The sequence below is a fragment of the Ctenocephalides felis genome, unplaced genomic scaffold (genome assembly GCF_003426905.1).
Source record: "Ctenocephalides felis isolate EL2017-DRISC unplaced genomic scaffold, ASM342690v1 CF-g0.4_SCAFFOLD_01845, whole genome shotgun sequence".
Classification (NCBI taxonomy): domain Eukaryota; kingdom Metazoa; phylum Arthropoda; class Insecta; order Siphonaptera; family Pulicidae; genus Ctenocephalides; species Ctenocephalides felis.
The window spans coordinates 6,939-23,829 of record NW_020537999.1 but is presented as its reverse complement, the minus strand read 5'-3'; the positions used below and the strand labels follow the sequence as shown (position 1 = coordinate 23,829).

Sequence of the window (16,891 nt, the reverse complement as noted above, 5' to 3'; positions counted from 1 at the left end):
TCCTTTCCTTCACGTGCACATTTTATTTCAACATCTTTTACACACTTCAATTTACCTTCTTCCATTTCACATGTCTCTACATCTTAACCATCACTTTCCAATTTCAATTCTTGGGCTTCACGTCTTTATCTCCACAACCTTCTATCATCAATTTTAAGCTCCCTACAAGTCTTTATTTCTACACCTGCTTCATCATCAACCTCAGCTCTCAACATGTATTTATCTTCACAAACTGCTACACCGTCATTTTAACATTAATCCATCTTCCATTCCCAATTCTCCACTCAGCTCGAGAAAACATTTTATAGATATGTAGTGCTTTATATTTACTGATTATTTGTATTCTGTATTGTATAACTTGTAAATTGTTCTTTTAGGTACACAATCAAGAACCAGTATATTACGATCTTTGCTTGATATGATATTTGATAGGATATTATAATATGTTGCATCGACTACTCATACAAATGGATTTAAATAGAGAATAAACCCAATTGTATTGGCATCATTATATTTGATTTATATCAATTTGACAAATTAATACATATGACTTTCTAAGGTAGAATGACCTGCAGCTTTTGCAAATATAATTTAGCTATATGCACATGAATACATTTTATGAGTTGTCATGGTTTTTCAAACAGCGAAAGATATAGAAATCTTATTAATTTAACAATATGGTTTTGGATTGTGAAAGTAGTATAGTTTTTAAGTTTCCGTCTAAATATTAAGCAATCAGTCTCTACTACTTTCTGTTTGGCTTTGGCTTGCAATAATTTTCTCATGCTTCATATCGTTTGGATGTTATTATTGCATGGTTCATATTGCAAATAATATAAAATGTTTATATATTATTGATTTTTAATAAAAATGTTAAATAAAATAAGTACTATTCTTTTTTAATTCTTTGAAATTATTAGTATTTGATCTAAAATAAATTGTTTAAATATAATTTTTAGTAAAATTATTCATTGGGCTAAATGATATTATTGAATTTGCTATCATTTACACTAGCTATATTGTTAGCAAAAATAATCTCATGTTTATTATTTACACAAATTTGAAACATGTTGCTTTATTCCATTGAGTAGTGCAATTACTAAAAATGTATATAATTTGCAAAAGGTGGGTGCAAATTTGATTGTTTTATTTGTCCTAACGCCAGTAGGCTATATTATCACATTCAATCCTAGTATGAATTTATTTTCTTATTATTATTAACGTCCTACCCTTTATTTAGTAAAAACTAACTGCAGTCAAATGAGACCCTACTCATGACAAATTTGAAACTTGATCTTATAATACTTGAATACCAAATCAAAGCACTCCGTAATGTTGGTTTTAATATGTTCTGGAATAACTATATTTCGTTCTTTCTCAAATATTTGTCATAGAGATTAAATATAAATAATTTGTTATTGCAAATTCCTAAATCTCGACGTTAAAGGCCAACATCTTTGCAAGATTCGATCCTAGACAATATTTGAATATGATATCTCCATCATATATTATTATATCGTATACGATCTTCATATTCGGTTCTCAGGTTTAAACTACTCTTTTCGCCGAACTATTCTTGTCGGCGACAACTTCATGTCGTCCGTGAAATGTACGATCAATTTATGACAGCTAAACACTCGTTCCGACGCCAACTTCATAGCGTCCGTTAAAAGTACGATCAAAGGTCAATGACCTTTGTATGACCGCCAAACGTCAAAATTAGCATGTTTTAACGTCGTGTTTACAGTTACAGTTTTTGAATTTAATATTTACTTACCTTATCTATGATTCACTGGTTACTTTGTGCTGAAGTTGTCAATACTGTATGCGATCCTCCTTCAAATTCGTAGTAGGCTTGTATGGTCGTATGTCGTATGGCTTATTTATTCTTTTATCTATGGCGCGAATGGCTCGATGACCATCTGTCAAAATTACGTACCTCGACGTCGAGTCGTCCGAGTCGTCGTATTATTGCACAATATTACGGGAACAATATCTGTTTCCGAATTGACGGGAATGGTCATTTTTTTACCGATGTACAAAATTAAATAAAACAAATTCTAAAACTATATAATAAAGTTAAATTAATATATTTATTTCATTATCTATATATTTGTGATCTCGAAATTATAATGGCTTGTCCATGGGCATCTGTGAAACTCGTACATGAGCCTTTGAGTTTGCAAGAAATCATGTCAGAAGAATTTGCAAAAGAATTACAATCAAAAGAATACTGTAAGTTTGCTCACAAATTTGATGACACAGTGACCAAAAATGAATCAACGAGCTTTTCTGATGTACTAATACTCGATGACAATAAAGATGATACTCAAGAAGTATCTCCGTTTTGTGATAGTGATGCTGTTATTGCTCAGATGTTGCAGTATCAGTTTGATATGGAACACGATGAAGAGCTGAAGAGGATAGAAAATAAGAAAAATGGTTTGTCAAAAGTTAGTGTATCATATGCAAACCATAGAAAGGTCCCAGAGGAGCTGTTGTCTTCAGATTCAGATGACGATGACAATCAATGGTTTGATAATGATACTAAGAATTGGGATCGATTTACTGTAATGGAAAAAGAATACTCGGCAATTCCTAGATGCGGTTATAAAATGATTGAAGGTATTTTAATATTTTTAGTAGTATGGGAGGTGGCATTGCAAAGGCATAATTAATTCTATATATTACTTATATTCTTAATATATATATATATATATATATATATATATATATATATTTAGATTTTACTGTTTTTTTACTGTTAAATTTGGGACTGTCATCTTACTACTGGCCTTCTCGTTTTAAATAATTGTTTTAATTAAAATTTTACATTGAAACTCTTTCTTCAGAAAGAATTAATTTGTATTATATAGTGATAAGAATTTCATTATTTACAGGCAAAATAGTAACAAAACATGATATGGAACTGTCGGGTTGTCGCAACGCTTGCAAAGTGATGGCGTTTCCTCCTGAAATTCATACAGGCGATGCGGGTGGATTTGATATGCAATTATCAAATAAAGTATTCAATAGTTTGAGAGCACACTCCAACCATGAGAAGTCTAGAAATAAAAAGATGAAAATGCATGATCGTAAAGAATCTTGCGCTACTGCTGAGATGGGAGTTGATCACAAAACCCGTCTTTTACTTTATAAAATGATCAATAATCAGTTGTTACAGAAGGTTAATGGCGTTATATCAACCGGTAAAGAAGCTGTAATTCTTCATGCTGAATCTGATCCTGCATATGCAGAGTGTGTTCTTCCAAAAGAATGCGCCCTTAAAGTATTTAAAACAACTTTGAATGAATTCAAAGTAAGAGATAAATACATCAAATATGATTATAGATTCAAAAATAGATTCTCTTATCAAAATCCTAGAAAAATCATACACTTATGGGCCGAGAAGGAAATGCATAATTTAATGCGTATGCGGAATATGGGCATTAATGTTCCTGACGTAATTGGTTTGAAAAAACACATACTAGTAATGTCATTTATTGGAGAAAATCATACACCAGCACCTAAGCTAAAAGACGCTATTTTATCAGCAGCGGAATGGATTTTAGCATATCAAGAAGTCATCGAAATGATGCATAAATTGTACAACCAGGCACGCTTAATTCATGCTGATCTTTCTGAATATAACATATTATGGTACAAAGATAAATGTTGGTTTATAGATGTGTCACAATCAATCGGACCAGAATATCCAAGTGCTTTGGAGTTTTTAATGAGAGATTGCGCAAACATAAGTTCTGTAAGTAATATAATATATAGTAGCTAGGTGTACGTGAGTTTTTGCCTTAAGGCAAGTTGCAAACACTTTCTAATATGTATATAATGGTTAAAATGAATAAGTATTATGATTTAGAAAATTTTAAAATTTGATGATAGAATTTTGAATCATGATTATTTCCTGATGTTTGTTTGTTAATATCATTTTACTTTATTATTATGCAAGATTATATAAAAAAATGTCAAAGAAAAAAAATTATATATATATCTACATATATATAAAAATAAGTCGGGTTTTCCTTCCTGACGAAATAACTCCAGAATGCACAAACCATGTATACATACATATATATATATATATATATATATATATATATATATATTTAAGTATGTATGTATTTACAAATTCAAGACTCTATGTATCTGAGTATATAAATATGTACATTTTATCTTATGAAACTTTATTTCAGTTTTTCAGCAAAAAGGGCGTACCGGATGTGAAATCTGATAAGGAAATATTCTCGTATATAACTTCTTTTGATTCCGTTGTTCATAACACCGCCATATTAGAACGATTGCATATGAAGGGAACTCCTGCCCATAAGGTCGAGATGGCGCAAACGGCACCAGAGGAAAATAAACCATTAGTATTTCCATTTGAATATGCATGGGAACGGGCTGCAGAACAACGTTTAAGTCAAGAACAAGATTTAAAGGAGTCAGAAGGACAAAATAATACTTCTGAATGATAACAGTTGGCTATTATTTTTATAACTGAAATTGAGGTGATATTACATATTTAATATGTCAATTAACGAAATTTAATAAAATTTTTGATGACTTGCTTGAATTATGTTTATATCCATATGGATTGTCCTTTTGTATAAAAATATTTATACTTGTCAAATTTTATACCTATTTCCACAATGTTGTAACTCTGGAGTTAAAATGTTAAACTAGCTATAAGTGGCATTTTGATATAAGTTACAATATCTTCCCAACATATGTGATATGTGCATATATGAACTTTTAAATTTGTGATGATAAAATTTGGAAAACTTGACTCTCGACCCATTGTTCCAAATGAAAATTATTTGAAATGATTCAGAATTTGTGCTAAAACGTAGACAATACTTGCTTATTTTATGAAAACTGTAACTTTTCTGGTATTTCTAAAGAATTGGCTTTGCCGTCTTGCAGAAAATGTTAACTACCACTTACTAAAATTTGTGCAGTTATTTTTGAGATAACTTTGATGAAAGGTCAAATTTGTGACTCAAATACAAACACACATGCAAATACAGATTTTTCAATCGGAATTCGCCAGAAAACGGATTTTCTGGCGGAAATGTAAACTTTTCCTTCACTAAGTTGACAACAATTACTTATTTTGTATATTGGCAGTAATTACTTATTAAGTTGACAATAGTTACTTATTTCGTATGTTGGAATTAATATTCAATGCCATAGTTCAGAAAATATTTAAGTAGAAAATATTGCGTCACTGCTGATAAAATCATTCATTCATTGTAATTTTTATTTACATTTTTTAATTAATTTTTAAAAATTATTATTTTGTAAATTGTTGAAAATTCACACATATCCAAATCATATCAAGTTATATCTTCTTTTCAAATGTGTCATCTTGTATAATATACGAGTCTGTTCGGTAATAATGACCGGTTTATGTTTATTTTATTTATTTATGATGACACATTTGTAGTTGAAATATATTAAAAACTAGTGGGGTGTATGGAATCGTGCCTTAAGGCAAATTGCTGGAACTTCCCGTACCGTAACGAAATGTTCGAGAAATACTAAATGTTTTCAAATAGATTATTAAAAATATTGTTGTAACATTGTCTAATATTTATATGAATTATATAAACTGAATTGCAAAGTTCAAGTTATTTGTTTAAAGTATATTATAACTTTAGTCAGAATTAAAAATAAAATTTGATTTATTTTCGATATAATTTTTTTTCTTTGAAAAAAAAAATTTGAAAAAAAATTATTTTGAAAAAAAATTATTTTGAAACAAATTTTTTTTCAAAATCAATTATTTTATTAAAACAAGCAGAAAGCATCTTTGAATCATTTAAATCGGACGCTTAGTTCTCTCAAAAAGTGCAATTTTTTAAACATTTAGCTCCGTATCTTCGAAATTGCTGGGCCTACCTTTACCAAAAACTAATAATCACTACTCCCAATCATTCCTAATTGAATATTTTTAGTTCATTCAAATCGCATACTCCGTTCTCTCTAAAAAACTTGATTTCTATTTTCTGCACTCTTTGCTCTTTATCTCCGTAATTGCTAGACCTGCCTTTGCCAAAAACTAATCAGCACATCTCCCTATCAATATTTTTTTGAACCATTCAAATCGGTTGATCGGTGCGCCCGATAACGTGGCCGAAAATTTTTATTCATACATACATATACACACACGCATCCTTTTTTTCTGAGGTATGCCAAAATGTTCAGAAACCTTCAAAACGTCGAGAAATGTAAAAAATTTCAATTTCGATTTTTGGACGATTACAATAACTTACCCTACGGGAAGTTAAAAAATAATGGCAATCAAAACAATTTTAAAAATAGGGGACAATCCGGGACAAAACACCTAAAACCGGCACAAATATTGCTTCTACAAAAAGCCGCATCTTGTCGGTACATCAAAGGGAATTGTTTGTTCATATTTGTACTCGTATGTGCAGTGTGGACGCTACCACGAATGTAGATGAACATTTTTCTTTCTGATGTTAAAATGTGCAGTCCTGCATTAGTTTATGTTGTGTTTATTATAAGATATTGCTGTTATTGACAAATTTTGTAAATTTGATGACTTTAAATAATTTTTATCTTTCCCGCCACTTTAAATAAAAAATCTGACGTTTCACGATACATCCTCGAACAAAAAGATTTAAGCTCTCACTGCTTTGAGGCGTTTGTTTGGAATTATTTGCATTCGTTTGTGTTCGTGTTCGTTATTCTTTGTATTTTCTTGTTTCACGTTCGTTAGGTGTGGTGCACCTTTATTCTGGTACGTACGTTCTTGCTTGTTCGTGTTCGTTCGTTAGGTCAGGCGCACCTTCATCCGGCGCAAGCGCCAGCTCATGACCATAGATAAGTAAACATGCTCATGACCATTTATGCTTATTTATCTATGCTCATGACCGTAGCAAACTAAATGCTAAACCGTTAAACGGCAGTCACAAACCATTAACGGGCGGACGCCATCGTTCTGTCGATCTGCGCATGCGTCTGGCGTCTGTCGGTTGTGTTGTTGTGTTGTGTACTGTCATTTCTTGCACCTTGCACTCTTCATTCACAACATTATCAGTATATTGTCTAGGATTCACAATAAGACTGCACTTCGGGCAATAAACAGTGTTTTGATTTTTATACTTGATAAATACTGACCTTGCAACAATATTAGTCTTTTGAAATATTTACTCTTTACTTTTGAACAGTGATCATACTTATAATTACTACACCTGAGGATTTTACTGCATACTTTATTTTTTATTATTGAGTTATTTGGTTATAATTCAATTTTTATTTATGAAATTGAATTTCAAGAAATACGAAATATTTTAATCTGTAATGGCTATTTGTACGTACTTTCAACGCGGAATGTGCCGCTTTGGGGACAATTGCAAGAATGAACATATTTCATCATCATACAGGCCGGAAAGCAAAATCAATGAGATAAGGTGCATAATATTTTAATCTACACGTGATTATCTGTTGAATTAGTCTTTTCTAGTATAAATATATTACAGTTTATATTTAATTGTAGACTGGCAGTTGCAACCGAATCTGATACAGTTCTCAATGGCAAGCAGTGGATTCTATCTTGTTTTGCACCTTTTCGTGATAAATTGGGATTAATAATTCCCGAGTTTATTGATGACATTTCACCAGAGGAAGTACGATGGGAGTGTTACCAGGCTAAAGCAAATGGGCTTCTTTCCCAATATGTATACATTTTTCTTTGTTACAATATCATTTGGAAAATTTGTTTGAGTTTTGGCTATCTGAAGTTTTTTTTCTTGTGCTTCAATTTATATTTGCCTAAATATTTGTAATTTATTGATTTTAAGTAAGTTATTTTCAAGTTATCTGACTGACCTTTTATGTTATTTTTTATAGACAGAAACATTAGCTAAAAAAATAGAAGAAGCAACAAGAAATATGCAATTGCTGAAAACTGGTTCAGCTGAAGTGTTGAACTATTTATATGAATTATATAATGGAAATGGAAATACAAATTGCAATAATCCATTCCATACAAGTCAAGGTATTGTCAAAAGTAATATGTTTACAAAATCATCTTTTGAGAAACCACAGAACATCTTTGGAGGGGCACCAAGTTTTGGACAACCAAATATGTTTCAATCTTCTACACAAAATAATCAATTATTCCAAAGCAGTGAGCAGAATATATTTCAACAGGTTAACAAAGTACAAAATTTGATAAGTCAAACTCTTCCCCAACATGAAAATAGATTCTCAACTCCAGTTAATAATGCATTTCCTCCAACATCAAATGCATTTATATTTCCTCTGCAGCGGTCGGTTGAAGCAAATACAGCTTCTGGTAGCACCATGTTTGGCCAATGCGAAAATGCTTTTGGAATAACTTCTAATCAAAATATTATTAATGTATCATTTGGGCAAACATCTGGTACAAATCAGCCTTTTGGTAATACTGCCACTAGTTCAGTGAAGGAAGTTTTTGGTCAATCTGCAGATATAGTTAAAATGAACTCACCATTCACACAAGCTAATAATGCTAATAACAATGCTTTTGGACAATATGTTGTTCAACCAGCAGATAACACTTCAGGAGCAATTTCTACTGACACTAGAACAATCCATGAACAAGGGGCCGCATCGGATTGTAAGATATTTGCTACAAATTTATTAGGAAATGCTAGTAGTATATCAACTGATACCAAGTCAAAAAATAGCGATAATGTATTCATAACTAATACACAAAATAATGATAATCCATTTATACAAGCACAACAAACAAAAATGGGCTTTTTTTTTAATTATGATAGCAATTCAGATGTGTTTAGTGAATTTAAAAATTTAACTGATGGTGATGTAGCTGCTTTTAAAGCTACTAAATTTATACTTGGCAAAATTCCAACTAAACCACCACCTAAAGAGTTCTGTATAGCACAATTTTCTTTACGTTAGGTTTTTCTTTTTAAATATAAATTATACATTAAGATTCATGTAAATTATTTATAATTCTGCAAAAGCAACTTATAATCATTGGTATTCAGTTTCATTTTATACACTGAACACTTGTTATTAGTACATGCACATTGAATGCAAGATTTGCAGCCGTTTCTTAATCTTTATTGTCATTAGTTTGATGCATGAATGGATTAATGAATAACGACTTAAAAGCAATATAATTGTATACTGTAGGCAAAGAAGATAATTATTATATTAGCAAATACAACTATATATATATATATATATATATATATATATATATAAATATATATATATATATATATATATATATATATATATATATATATATATATATATATATATATATATATATATATATATATAGATCTTGATAGTTTTTTCGATATTGAAACATTTGAAATTGTTTTTTAACTTTTGATTTGTCCGTAGCGTGATTTTTTGCTGCATGATGAATTTAAATATTAGAATTCTTCTCTTTCTAATAATTTTGTTCTGATGTTAAATTTCCGTTTGATTTAAAAATAAATAAATTTTATTATGATGTTTTGAACATGGTGATCACTGAATGATGACGCACATAAAGTGGCGAAACGTATAACAATGAAGGAATTTTTTTTCTTTACTATTTTTTTATTTCGACGAATGGGCTGTTGAAACATTTTTTTTGCATATGTTTCAATGTCGAAAAACTATCAAGATATATATAATAAAATACAATAGAAATTTATTAAAATTCAATATAGTAGAAGTTCCTTATTCGCGTTCACGGCGACAAATAATGCGATCCGATTCTTATATTCTAAGAACTCGGTTGTTCGCGAATTCCAATTTATATCCAACAGCATATATGTTTTGTAAATGCCGTCATTTTAAACTAATAATAAAACTTTGATATAAGCCGCCTTCGTCCTCTTCGGTGTTTTTTGGGAATGAAAACAACCTTATTTATATCTTATAGAATATAAATTACATTTTTAAATGTTGCTGTTCCATTCTATAGTAAAATTTGACTTAAACCGATATGAAACAAAATATTCCCATTAACCCATTCGAGACTGCGATTTTTTTTTTCGACCGCGGTCCCCAGAAGCGAAATTTTCCGTAGGGTAAGTTATAGTAATCGCAAAGAAATCGAAAATGAAATTTTGTATATATCTTTACGTTTCAAAGGTTTTTGAACATTTTGGCATACCTTAGAAAAAATTGATGTATGTGTGTGTGTGCGTGTGCGGATACAAATTTTCGTCGACAATTTCGGGAACACCGATCAACGGTTTCGAATAATTAAAAAAAACATTCAATTCTTATTCATAAGGAGACGTGCTGATTAGTTTTTGCCGAAGGCAGGTCTAGCCGTTTCGAAGATACGGGCCAAAAACGCGGTAACTCAGTTTTTAAGAGAACGGAGCGTCTGATTTTAAAAACATTTTACTTGTATTGACAAGATGAAGAACTGATTAAATTTTTGGGAAGGCAGGTCCTGCGGTTATGGACTCTCAATAAAAATAAGTTAAAAAAATGTCATTCTGCGGCCAATTTGGTTCCGTACCAAGATTTTGAATTACGGTACGGGAAGTTCCAGCAATTTGCCTTAACACTTTGGGGGCGGCTGTCTACCTCAGTGGACAAACATGCTTCATGAGGCACAGGCTATTTTATAAACAATGACTCAGTTTGGATCGAAACGTTGAATAGATCGCATATATCAGTGATAAACAGTGTTAAATTTTGAAAATAATTATTAGTTATTTTAGAAGTCTTTTACCCTTTTTCTTTGCCATATAGTATTTTTTTTTAAATATGTCAAAACAACCTAGCGCTTTTAAATGTGGCAAAACGACTGGTGAATTTTGTAATGTAAGCAGTAGTGAAGATGAATTTCAAATAGACATTTATACAGACAATTTAGACGAAATAACTATTCGCTCCGAAGATAGTGATGAATGTGATGATGATATTATCCAACCAACAAGAAGAAGAAGAAGTTTGACAAATAGTGAAACCGATACAAGTAGTGAAACAGAAAATATCTTTATAAATGACAAATTAAATGAAGAATGGAAAGACATTAGCGAATGTGCCGATTCTCCTTCAATAATCGAGTTTGACATACATCAACAAACACCGGGCCACAAATACCAAGCAATATAAGGCATCCAATAGATTATTTTACTTTATATTTTACTAATGAATTAATAGACAATATAATAGAAAACACAAACCATTATGCCAACAAAAAATGAACAAACAATTATCAAGTGGCAACAAGTGGCATGATGTTACCAAGCAAGAAAGTTTAGCTTTTGTGGCCGTCATTCTAAATATGGGTTTGATACACCAGCCAAATCTCAAATAATATTGGTCTACTGATTCTATTAGTAAAATTCCTTTTTTTCCTGAAACATTCAGTAGGGACAGATTTTTAAAAATCTTTCGGATGCTTCATTTGAATAAAGATGCGCAAAGCGATAACACAATCGACACTCGTATTCAAAAGGTCAGCAATTATTTAAATATATAAATTCTAAATTAAGTGAATATTTTATACCTTATAAAGCAATTTGTGTCGACGAATCAGTGATAAAATTCAAAGGAAGAGTATCATTTCTAACGTATAATCCAAATAACCCGACTAAATAGGGTATACTAGTATATGCATTAGCTTTCTTCCTTATTTTGGCAGCCATACATCCCAAAAATATCTCCCACGCAATAAAGAAAATAATATAAACAAGAAATAAATTTTTAGAAAAATGTCTAAAGGTAATAAAGTAATGTAACACAGTAATGAAAAAGAAAATACAATTTGTAAATACATGTTTGGGAAACAGCACACCGGCCTGAAAATAATTATTAGTAGATTTCGAAATTCCAAACAAAATGTTTTGTTTTGTTTTGGTACGTAATAAAACCAATGCCAATTTTTGTTTTTCTATACCTGACAAATACTTTTATACTCATTTTAAAATATTACGGCCTTACGACAAGTCGTTTAATTTTAAAAATTCTTCAAAGTTTACAAAAACTAGTATCGTTTTTTTTGGCATTTGTTAAAATTAAACCTTTCATCGACATTTGCTCAAAAACGCCTGAAGCGATTTCAGAAATTTAAAAGCTATTTGATGTATCTCAATGAGGACTATCGTTGGTCAGTTTCGTGCTGATTTGCCAAACCTCTTCTTTGTAATATGGAAAAAAGTGTTAAACTTTTCGTCTACATGTAAGCTCATACTACCGAATCGACTTAAAAAAATCAAAAACTGTTCGAAAGATATTAGTTGGGAATGATACTGGATTAGTTTAAGTACAAATCTACCGAGCCGTTTTCTTGTAGATAACTGTTAAAATGGTAAAAATTTAAGCCGATTTTTATGGAACTTTTTTGGCGATATATATCATGGTCTTATAGAATAAAAATTTATCAAAGTTTGAGAAAATGAGTATAGTTTTTTTGACGTTTGTTAAAATTAAAATTAGACGATTTACTTTGTATAACGATAGACTACTTGGTCTTAATGAACATACTAAACCATTAAAGTGCTACGGAAACTGGTTCAATTATAAAAATTATTGATTTTTGAAAATTTGCTTTTAGAAAAGCGTTCGTTCTTTTTCAATTATGTGTAATAAATCCACTTGGAATACTGTAATCACTCATGAATTAATTTATTTTTTATTGATTAAGTCGATTATTTACACATATCGGGAAGTTCATGTAACTTGCCTCAAGGCAAAATACCAATACCAACTATAGTTATTATCAGTGGTGTTGTGTTAATATTTTTTTGCCGGAACGCTAAAATTTAAAAACCGGTTTTCATGTTTGTTCCGGTTCCTTTCGAAAAGGAAAAAAACAAAAATTATTACAAAACCCATTTGTGCTCATATATGTATATTTATTACAATAATAGGTACATTTAATAAAAAATAGTTGAATTATAATTTTGAAAATTCTCTTATTAAATTATTTTCTGTATGTAGCGATTTTTTAATTTTTTTTACCGGAACGCGTTCCGGCCCAAAAATAATTTGCCGGAACGACGTTCCGGCTCGACAACACCACTGGTTATTATTGCACGCACGGTGTGCAACGGGTCTCGAATGGGTTAAAGAAGAGCAATTCAATTTCTTCAAGCAATAAAAAGGTGACATTTAATTTGAAAAATCATAGAGAAGATAAAAATTAGTGTGATTTCTATATGAATATTGATCCGTCTGTGGGGCAAAGCCTTTCTTCTTAGAGGCAATTTTTTTATGCGCAATGTGCCTGCCGAGTATCATTTTGAAATGAAGAAGCTATTAAAAACTTCAAACTATCTTCAAACTATTGCTTCACCCTGGACATAATTAATAATTGTTCAAAAACTACAATTAAAAATATTTTTTTCATATATTCTTTTTTCTTTATTTTATCTTTGACCTTGGAACGTATTCCCTATAATCCCATGTAAATTATCAACCTGTATTCAAGGATCCTGTATTCTTTATTCGCGCCATCTTCATGGAACGTACCTCCCGCGAATAAGGAGCCTCTACTGTACGTCATTTAGACTTGGAATTATACGCTGCAGTTATTTGCTTACCATACCGAAAAGACATATTTTTCGTGGAGAAGTTTCGTGTGGCCTATTGTTGGTACCTAATTGGAATACAACCCTTAAAACTCAAGTCAAATCAAAATTGAATTCAAACGGCCTCAGAAACTTAGTTTACCAAGTAAAAATATCAAACTGTGAACTTATTTATTAGATAGTTTATTTATTACATACATTATTTTAATAATAAATTGGAAAATCACAAATGTCAACATCTGTGTTTCGTTCTTTGAGATGTGATGTTCCAATTTATTTGTTTTTTTTTTTGCTTTAATTAACTTTAGAAATATAATTTATATTCACTAACGTGTTTTGTTATAAGTAACAATTTTCTTTTACACGTTTTTATTTAGTGTTTAGTGCATAATTGCTTATGTGTTCTATTGCCACTGAAGAAGAGTCAAATTGGGACTCCAAACGTATGGACTATTATTAAATTTACTTCAAGAAACATAATTTAGTTTTTTCTTTATCATCTGGATGGATGCTTGTTTTAAAAGTTTTTTGGTTTTATTAACATATCACCATCCGAAGAAAATTACAATTTTTATTTAATTTCCATACGTTTTTAAAAAAATATATCAACATCAAATTCAAGACTATTCAAAAAAATGTATATGTATATATATATATATATATATATATATATATATATATATATATATATACATATATATGGATATACTTGTACTTAATACTTGTAAAACAAACTGTAAACGAATAATATGTCTGTATGAGAAGAGCCTTTTTTTTTAAAAAAAAGATTTTATTTTAATTTAATAGGTTTATTAAAAATGTCATAACTTCCCAGTAAACACGCGATGTGATCTTCTATAATATCGACATCGTTATTATAATGCGGTTATCGAATCTACGCCACAAGAGGATTTTAAACTTGCGTGCGCTTGTGTGTGTTACAATACACGCAAAGCTCGCATTGAGTTGTCTCACGAGACATAAACACGCGCTGTCGGGGTTGATGACATCGTTGAATTTCATGTGAGATACATGTCGTGCGCTGGTGTGTGTTAGCACACATGCAAAGCATAATCAATGACGTCAACGGCGTGAAGCAAACGCGTCGTGCGCTGCGTTGTGTGCGTTGTGTGCTGGTGTGTGTGACCATACAAAGAAAGCTTTACATCAGCGCGCCGTGGCCACTGGTGGAACCGACTGTTTCTTTGACGAAAGCTAAACTAACCGCTTACAAAATGGCGCAATATGTCACGAATTTATCATGCATCAAGTTATATTTTCTTTAGTATAATAATTACATTCGTTTAGTTAAGCAACTTGTTTATGATAATTGTAGAAAAGTGTAGAAAAATGACACTGTAAGTATATCATATATTATTTATATAGATATGTAATTACTTCACGATTTTGAATTCCATTTAGTGCATTATATCCTGGGATGAAGAAACGTTATTTTATGTCGATTTCTTTAGATGACAAAGGAGGTAACCAAATAGCATATCTTACAAAATCTGAGGACAATAATAAGGATCGTTTATCAAGGTTAAAATAATTATTTTACTAAATTAAGACATTAACATATCCATGTGTTCGACATAACCTCACTTCTTAAATCTCTTAAATTAGTCGGTTGAGAAGCGGATCGAGAATGATTGTTTGAATATGTAAGTCACTACAAATATAATAGCTATACAAATATATATAAACAGCAAACACGTATGCCATGTTCATATTTATTTCAGAAGTCGTACAAAATTGGAATGAAACGATGAACAATATACAGATCTTTAGACAGGCTCAAATAATGTATGTTTAGGAGCAACTTGAAGATAATGGAGATTTATCTTCTTAATATGTAAGTTGATTCATATATAGTTGCTGTATATATATTATTTGGTAACAAATACATTATATTTATAATTGTTTTAGAAAACCTCTAAAATTGGGAACAGTATGTCATATATGCATGAACTTGATTGATGTATTGATGTATAATGAACTGAAGATATAATGAATTCAATCAGGTTAACCACTTAACGGTCGGGTTTTTTTTCGTGAAAAGTGATCTAAAAGAGCAGGTTTTTTTATTGTGGATTTTCAAAGTTTAATTAATGTAATATGTGTTTCTGATAACATTTTCTTTTTATTTATTTTATTTTTGTTTAAAATTAACAATATATATTATAATACTGATGACCGCTTTGATGGTTTTTGGACTACCTTTATGCTCTATGTATAAACTATTGTGTTATAATATGATAAATAATACGAAATTTTTATTTAATAACTTTTAAATTTTAATAATATCTATTTATCTGGAAATAATATAACAAATTTATAAACAAATAAGAAAATTCAAGTAAATCAGTCATTCAGGTGAAAAATTCATGTACAATCACTAATATATCTCAAGGACAAAAAGTATTACTTATTTAATTATTTATATTATAATAATAAAAAAATATTATCATATGATGGATTTCGAAACATTTTTCCACTGCCCGTTTTTTAGGCGGTTTTTACATGTTTAATTCTATTCTCAAAAGTCGTTAAAGATTGATTTATTATATATACAATTATTAATTGATCTGTACTTATCATATCTAAACTAAACATATCTCAACAACGGGCCATTGTAAGCCTTTTATCGCATAAAACATAAACATTAACTTTGGCGAGCAGCGCTCGGGTTAGCCCGCTAGGATACGACAACTAGGCGCGAGCAGTGTTCGTGCGTACCCGTTAAGTGGTTAAAAAAAATGTATGTGCAAAAGCGACTCGAAGACGATTTAGATTTGTCTCCTGAATATGTAAGTTGCTACACATATGGAGTGGTATATATATTATTAGATTCAATAAAACACATTATGTTTCAAATTGTTTTAGAAAACTTCCAAGAAGTACATCATATATGAATATCCTGTATCCTCGCATTTGATGTAATGAACTGGCGATAGAATGAAATCAGTCAGTGTTAAAAATGTATGTGTAAAAGCGACTTTAAGATGATGGAGATTTGTACACTGAACATGTAGGTAGCTACACATATGGTAGCTGTATATATATATTATATTATATACAGTAAATCACATTATGTTTGAATTTGTTTTAGAAAACTTCCAAAATTTGGGGCAGTATGTCATATGTGCATAATCTGTATCCTGGCATTTGATGCAATGAACTGGCGATAGAATGAAATAATGAAAAATAGGCAGGCTGTTTGATGTATAAGGAAGTGGCGATAGAATACTTATGCAACACTTCACACTTCATGCCCCAAAAATAGAATTACGTTCATTAGATATACAACAATTTTCATTAAATATACTGTTATTAATATG

At 30.4% G+C, this 16,891-nt stretch overlaps 2 protein-coding genes and 2 long non-coding RNA genes across 4 annotated transcripts; all 4 read left to right on the top strand.

Annotated features, from left to right (window-relative positions):
* The first annotated feature begins 1,988 nt into the window (after positions 1-1,988).
* On the top strand, positions 1,989-4,521 carry LOC113374482 (serine/threonine-protein kinase RIO3-like). Its single transcript, XM_026614514.1, has 3 exons — positions 1,989-2,625; positions 2,901-3,763; positions 4,212-4,521. The coding sequence occupies exons 1-3, from the start codon at positions 2,133-2,135 to the stop codon at positions 4,488-4,490; spliced, it is 1,635 nt and encodes a 544-aa protein (XP_026470299.1). The 5' UTR covers positions 1,989-2,132; the 3' UTR covers positions 4,491-4,521.
* A 2,595-nt stretch (positions 4,522-7,116) lies between these two features.
* On the top strand, positions 7,117-9,090 carry LOC113374483 (nucleoporin-like protein amo1). Its single transcript, XM_026614515.1, has 3 exons — positions 7,117-7,457; positions 7,544-7,724; positions 7,897-9,090. Exons 1-3 carry the CDS (start codon positions 7,348-7,350, stop codon positions 8,950-8,952), a joined length of 1,347 nt encoding a protein of 448 aa, XP_026470300.1. The 5' UTR covers positions 7,117-7,347; the 3' UTR covers positions 8,953-9,090.
* Positions 9,091-14,646: 5,556 nt separating this feature from the next.
* Positions 14,647-15,579, top strand: LOC113374485. The gene is made up of 4 exons (XR_003366988.1): positions 14,647-14,908; positions 14,973-15,214; positions 15,293-15,405; positions 15,480-15,579. It is a non-coding gene; the product is annotated as an uncharacterized LOC113374485 (long non-coding RNA).
* A 719-nt stretch (positions 15,580-16,298) lies between these two features.
* LOC113374484 lies at positions 16,299-16,684 on the top strand. The gene is made up of 3 exons (XR_003366987.1): positions 16,299-16,360; positions 16,437-16,581; positions 16,663-16,684. It is a non-coding gene; the product is annotated as an uncharacterized LOC113374484 (long non-coding RNA).
* The last annotated feature ends 207 nt before the right edge of the window (positions 16,685-16,891 follow it).

What these genes read in the sequence shown, in the direction of transcription:
- LOC113374482 (XM_026614514.1), top strand. Translation starts at nt 2,133, where the DNA reads ATGGCTTGTCCATGGGCATCTGTGAAACTCGTACATGAGCCTTTGAGT. An exon ending in CGGTTATAAAATGATTGAAG is followed by an intron (nt 2,626 to 2,900) that starts GTATTTTAATAT and finishes CATTATTTACAG; the next exon opens with GCAAAATAGTAACAAAACAT. An exon ending in ATTGCGCAAACATAAGTTCT is followed by an intron (nt 3,764 to 4,211) that starts GTAAGTAATATA and finishes ACTTTATTTCAG; the next exon opens with TTTTTCAGCAAAAAGGGCGT.
- LOC113374483 (XM_026614515.1), top strand. Translation starts at nt 7,348, where the DNA reads ATGGCTATTTGTACGTACTTTCAACGCGGAATGTGCCGCTTTGGGGAC. An exon ending in AGCAAAATCAATGAGATAAG is followed by an intron (nt 7,458 to 7,543) that starts GTGCATAATATT and finishes ATTTAATTGTAG; the next exon opens with ACTGGCAGTTGCAACCGAAT. An exon ending in ATGGGCTTCTTTCCCAATAT is followed by an intron (nt 7,725 to 7,896) that starts GTATACATTTTT and finishes TATTTTTTATAG; the next exon opens with ACAGAAACATTAGCTAAAAA.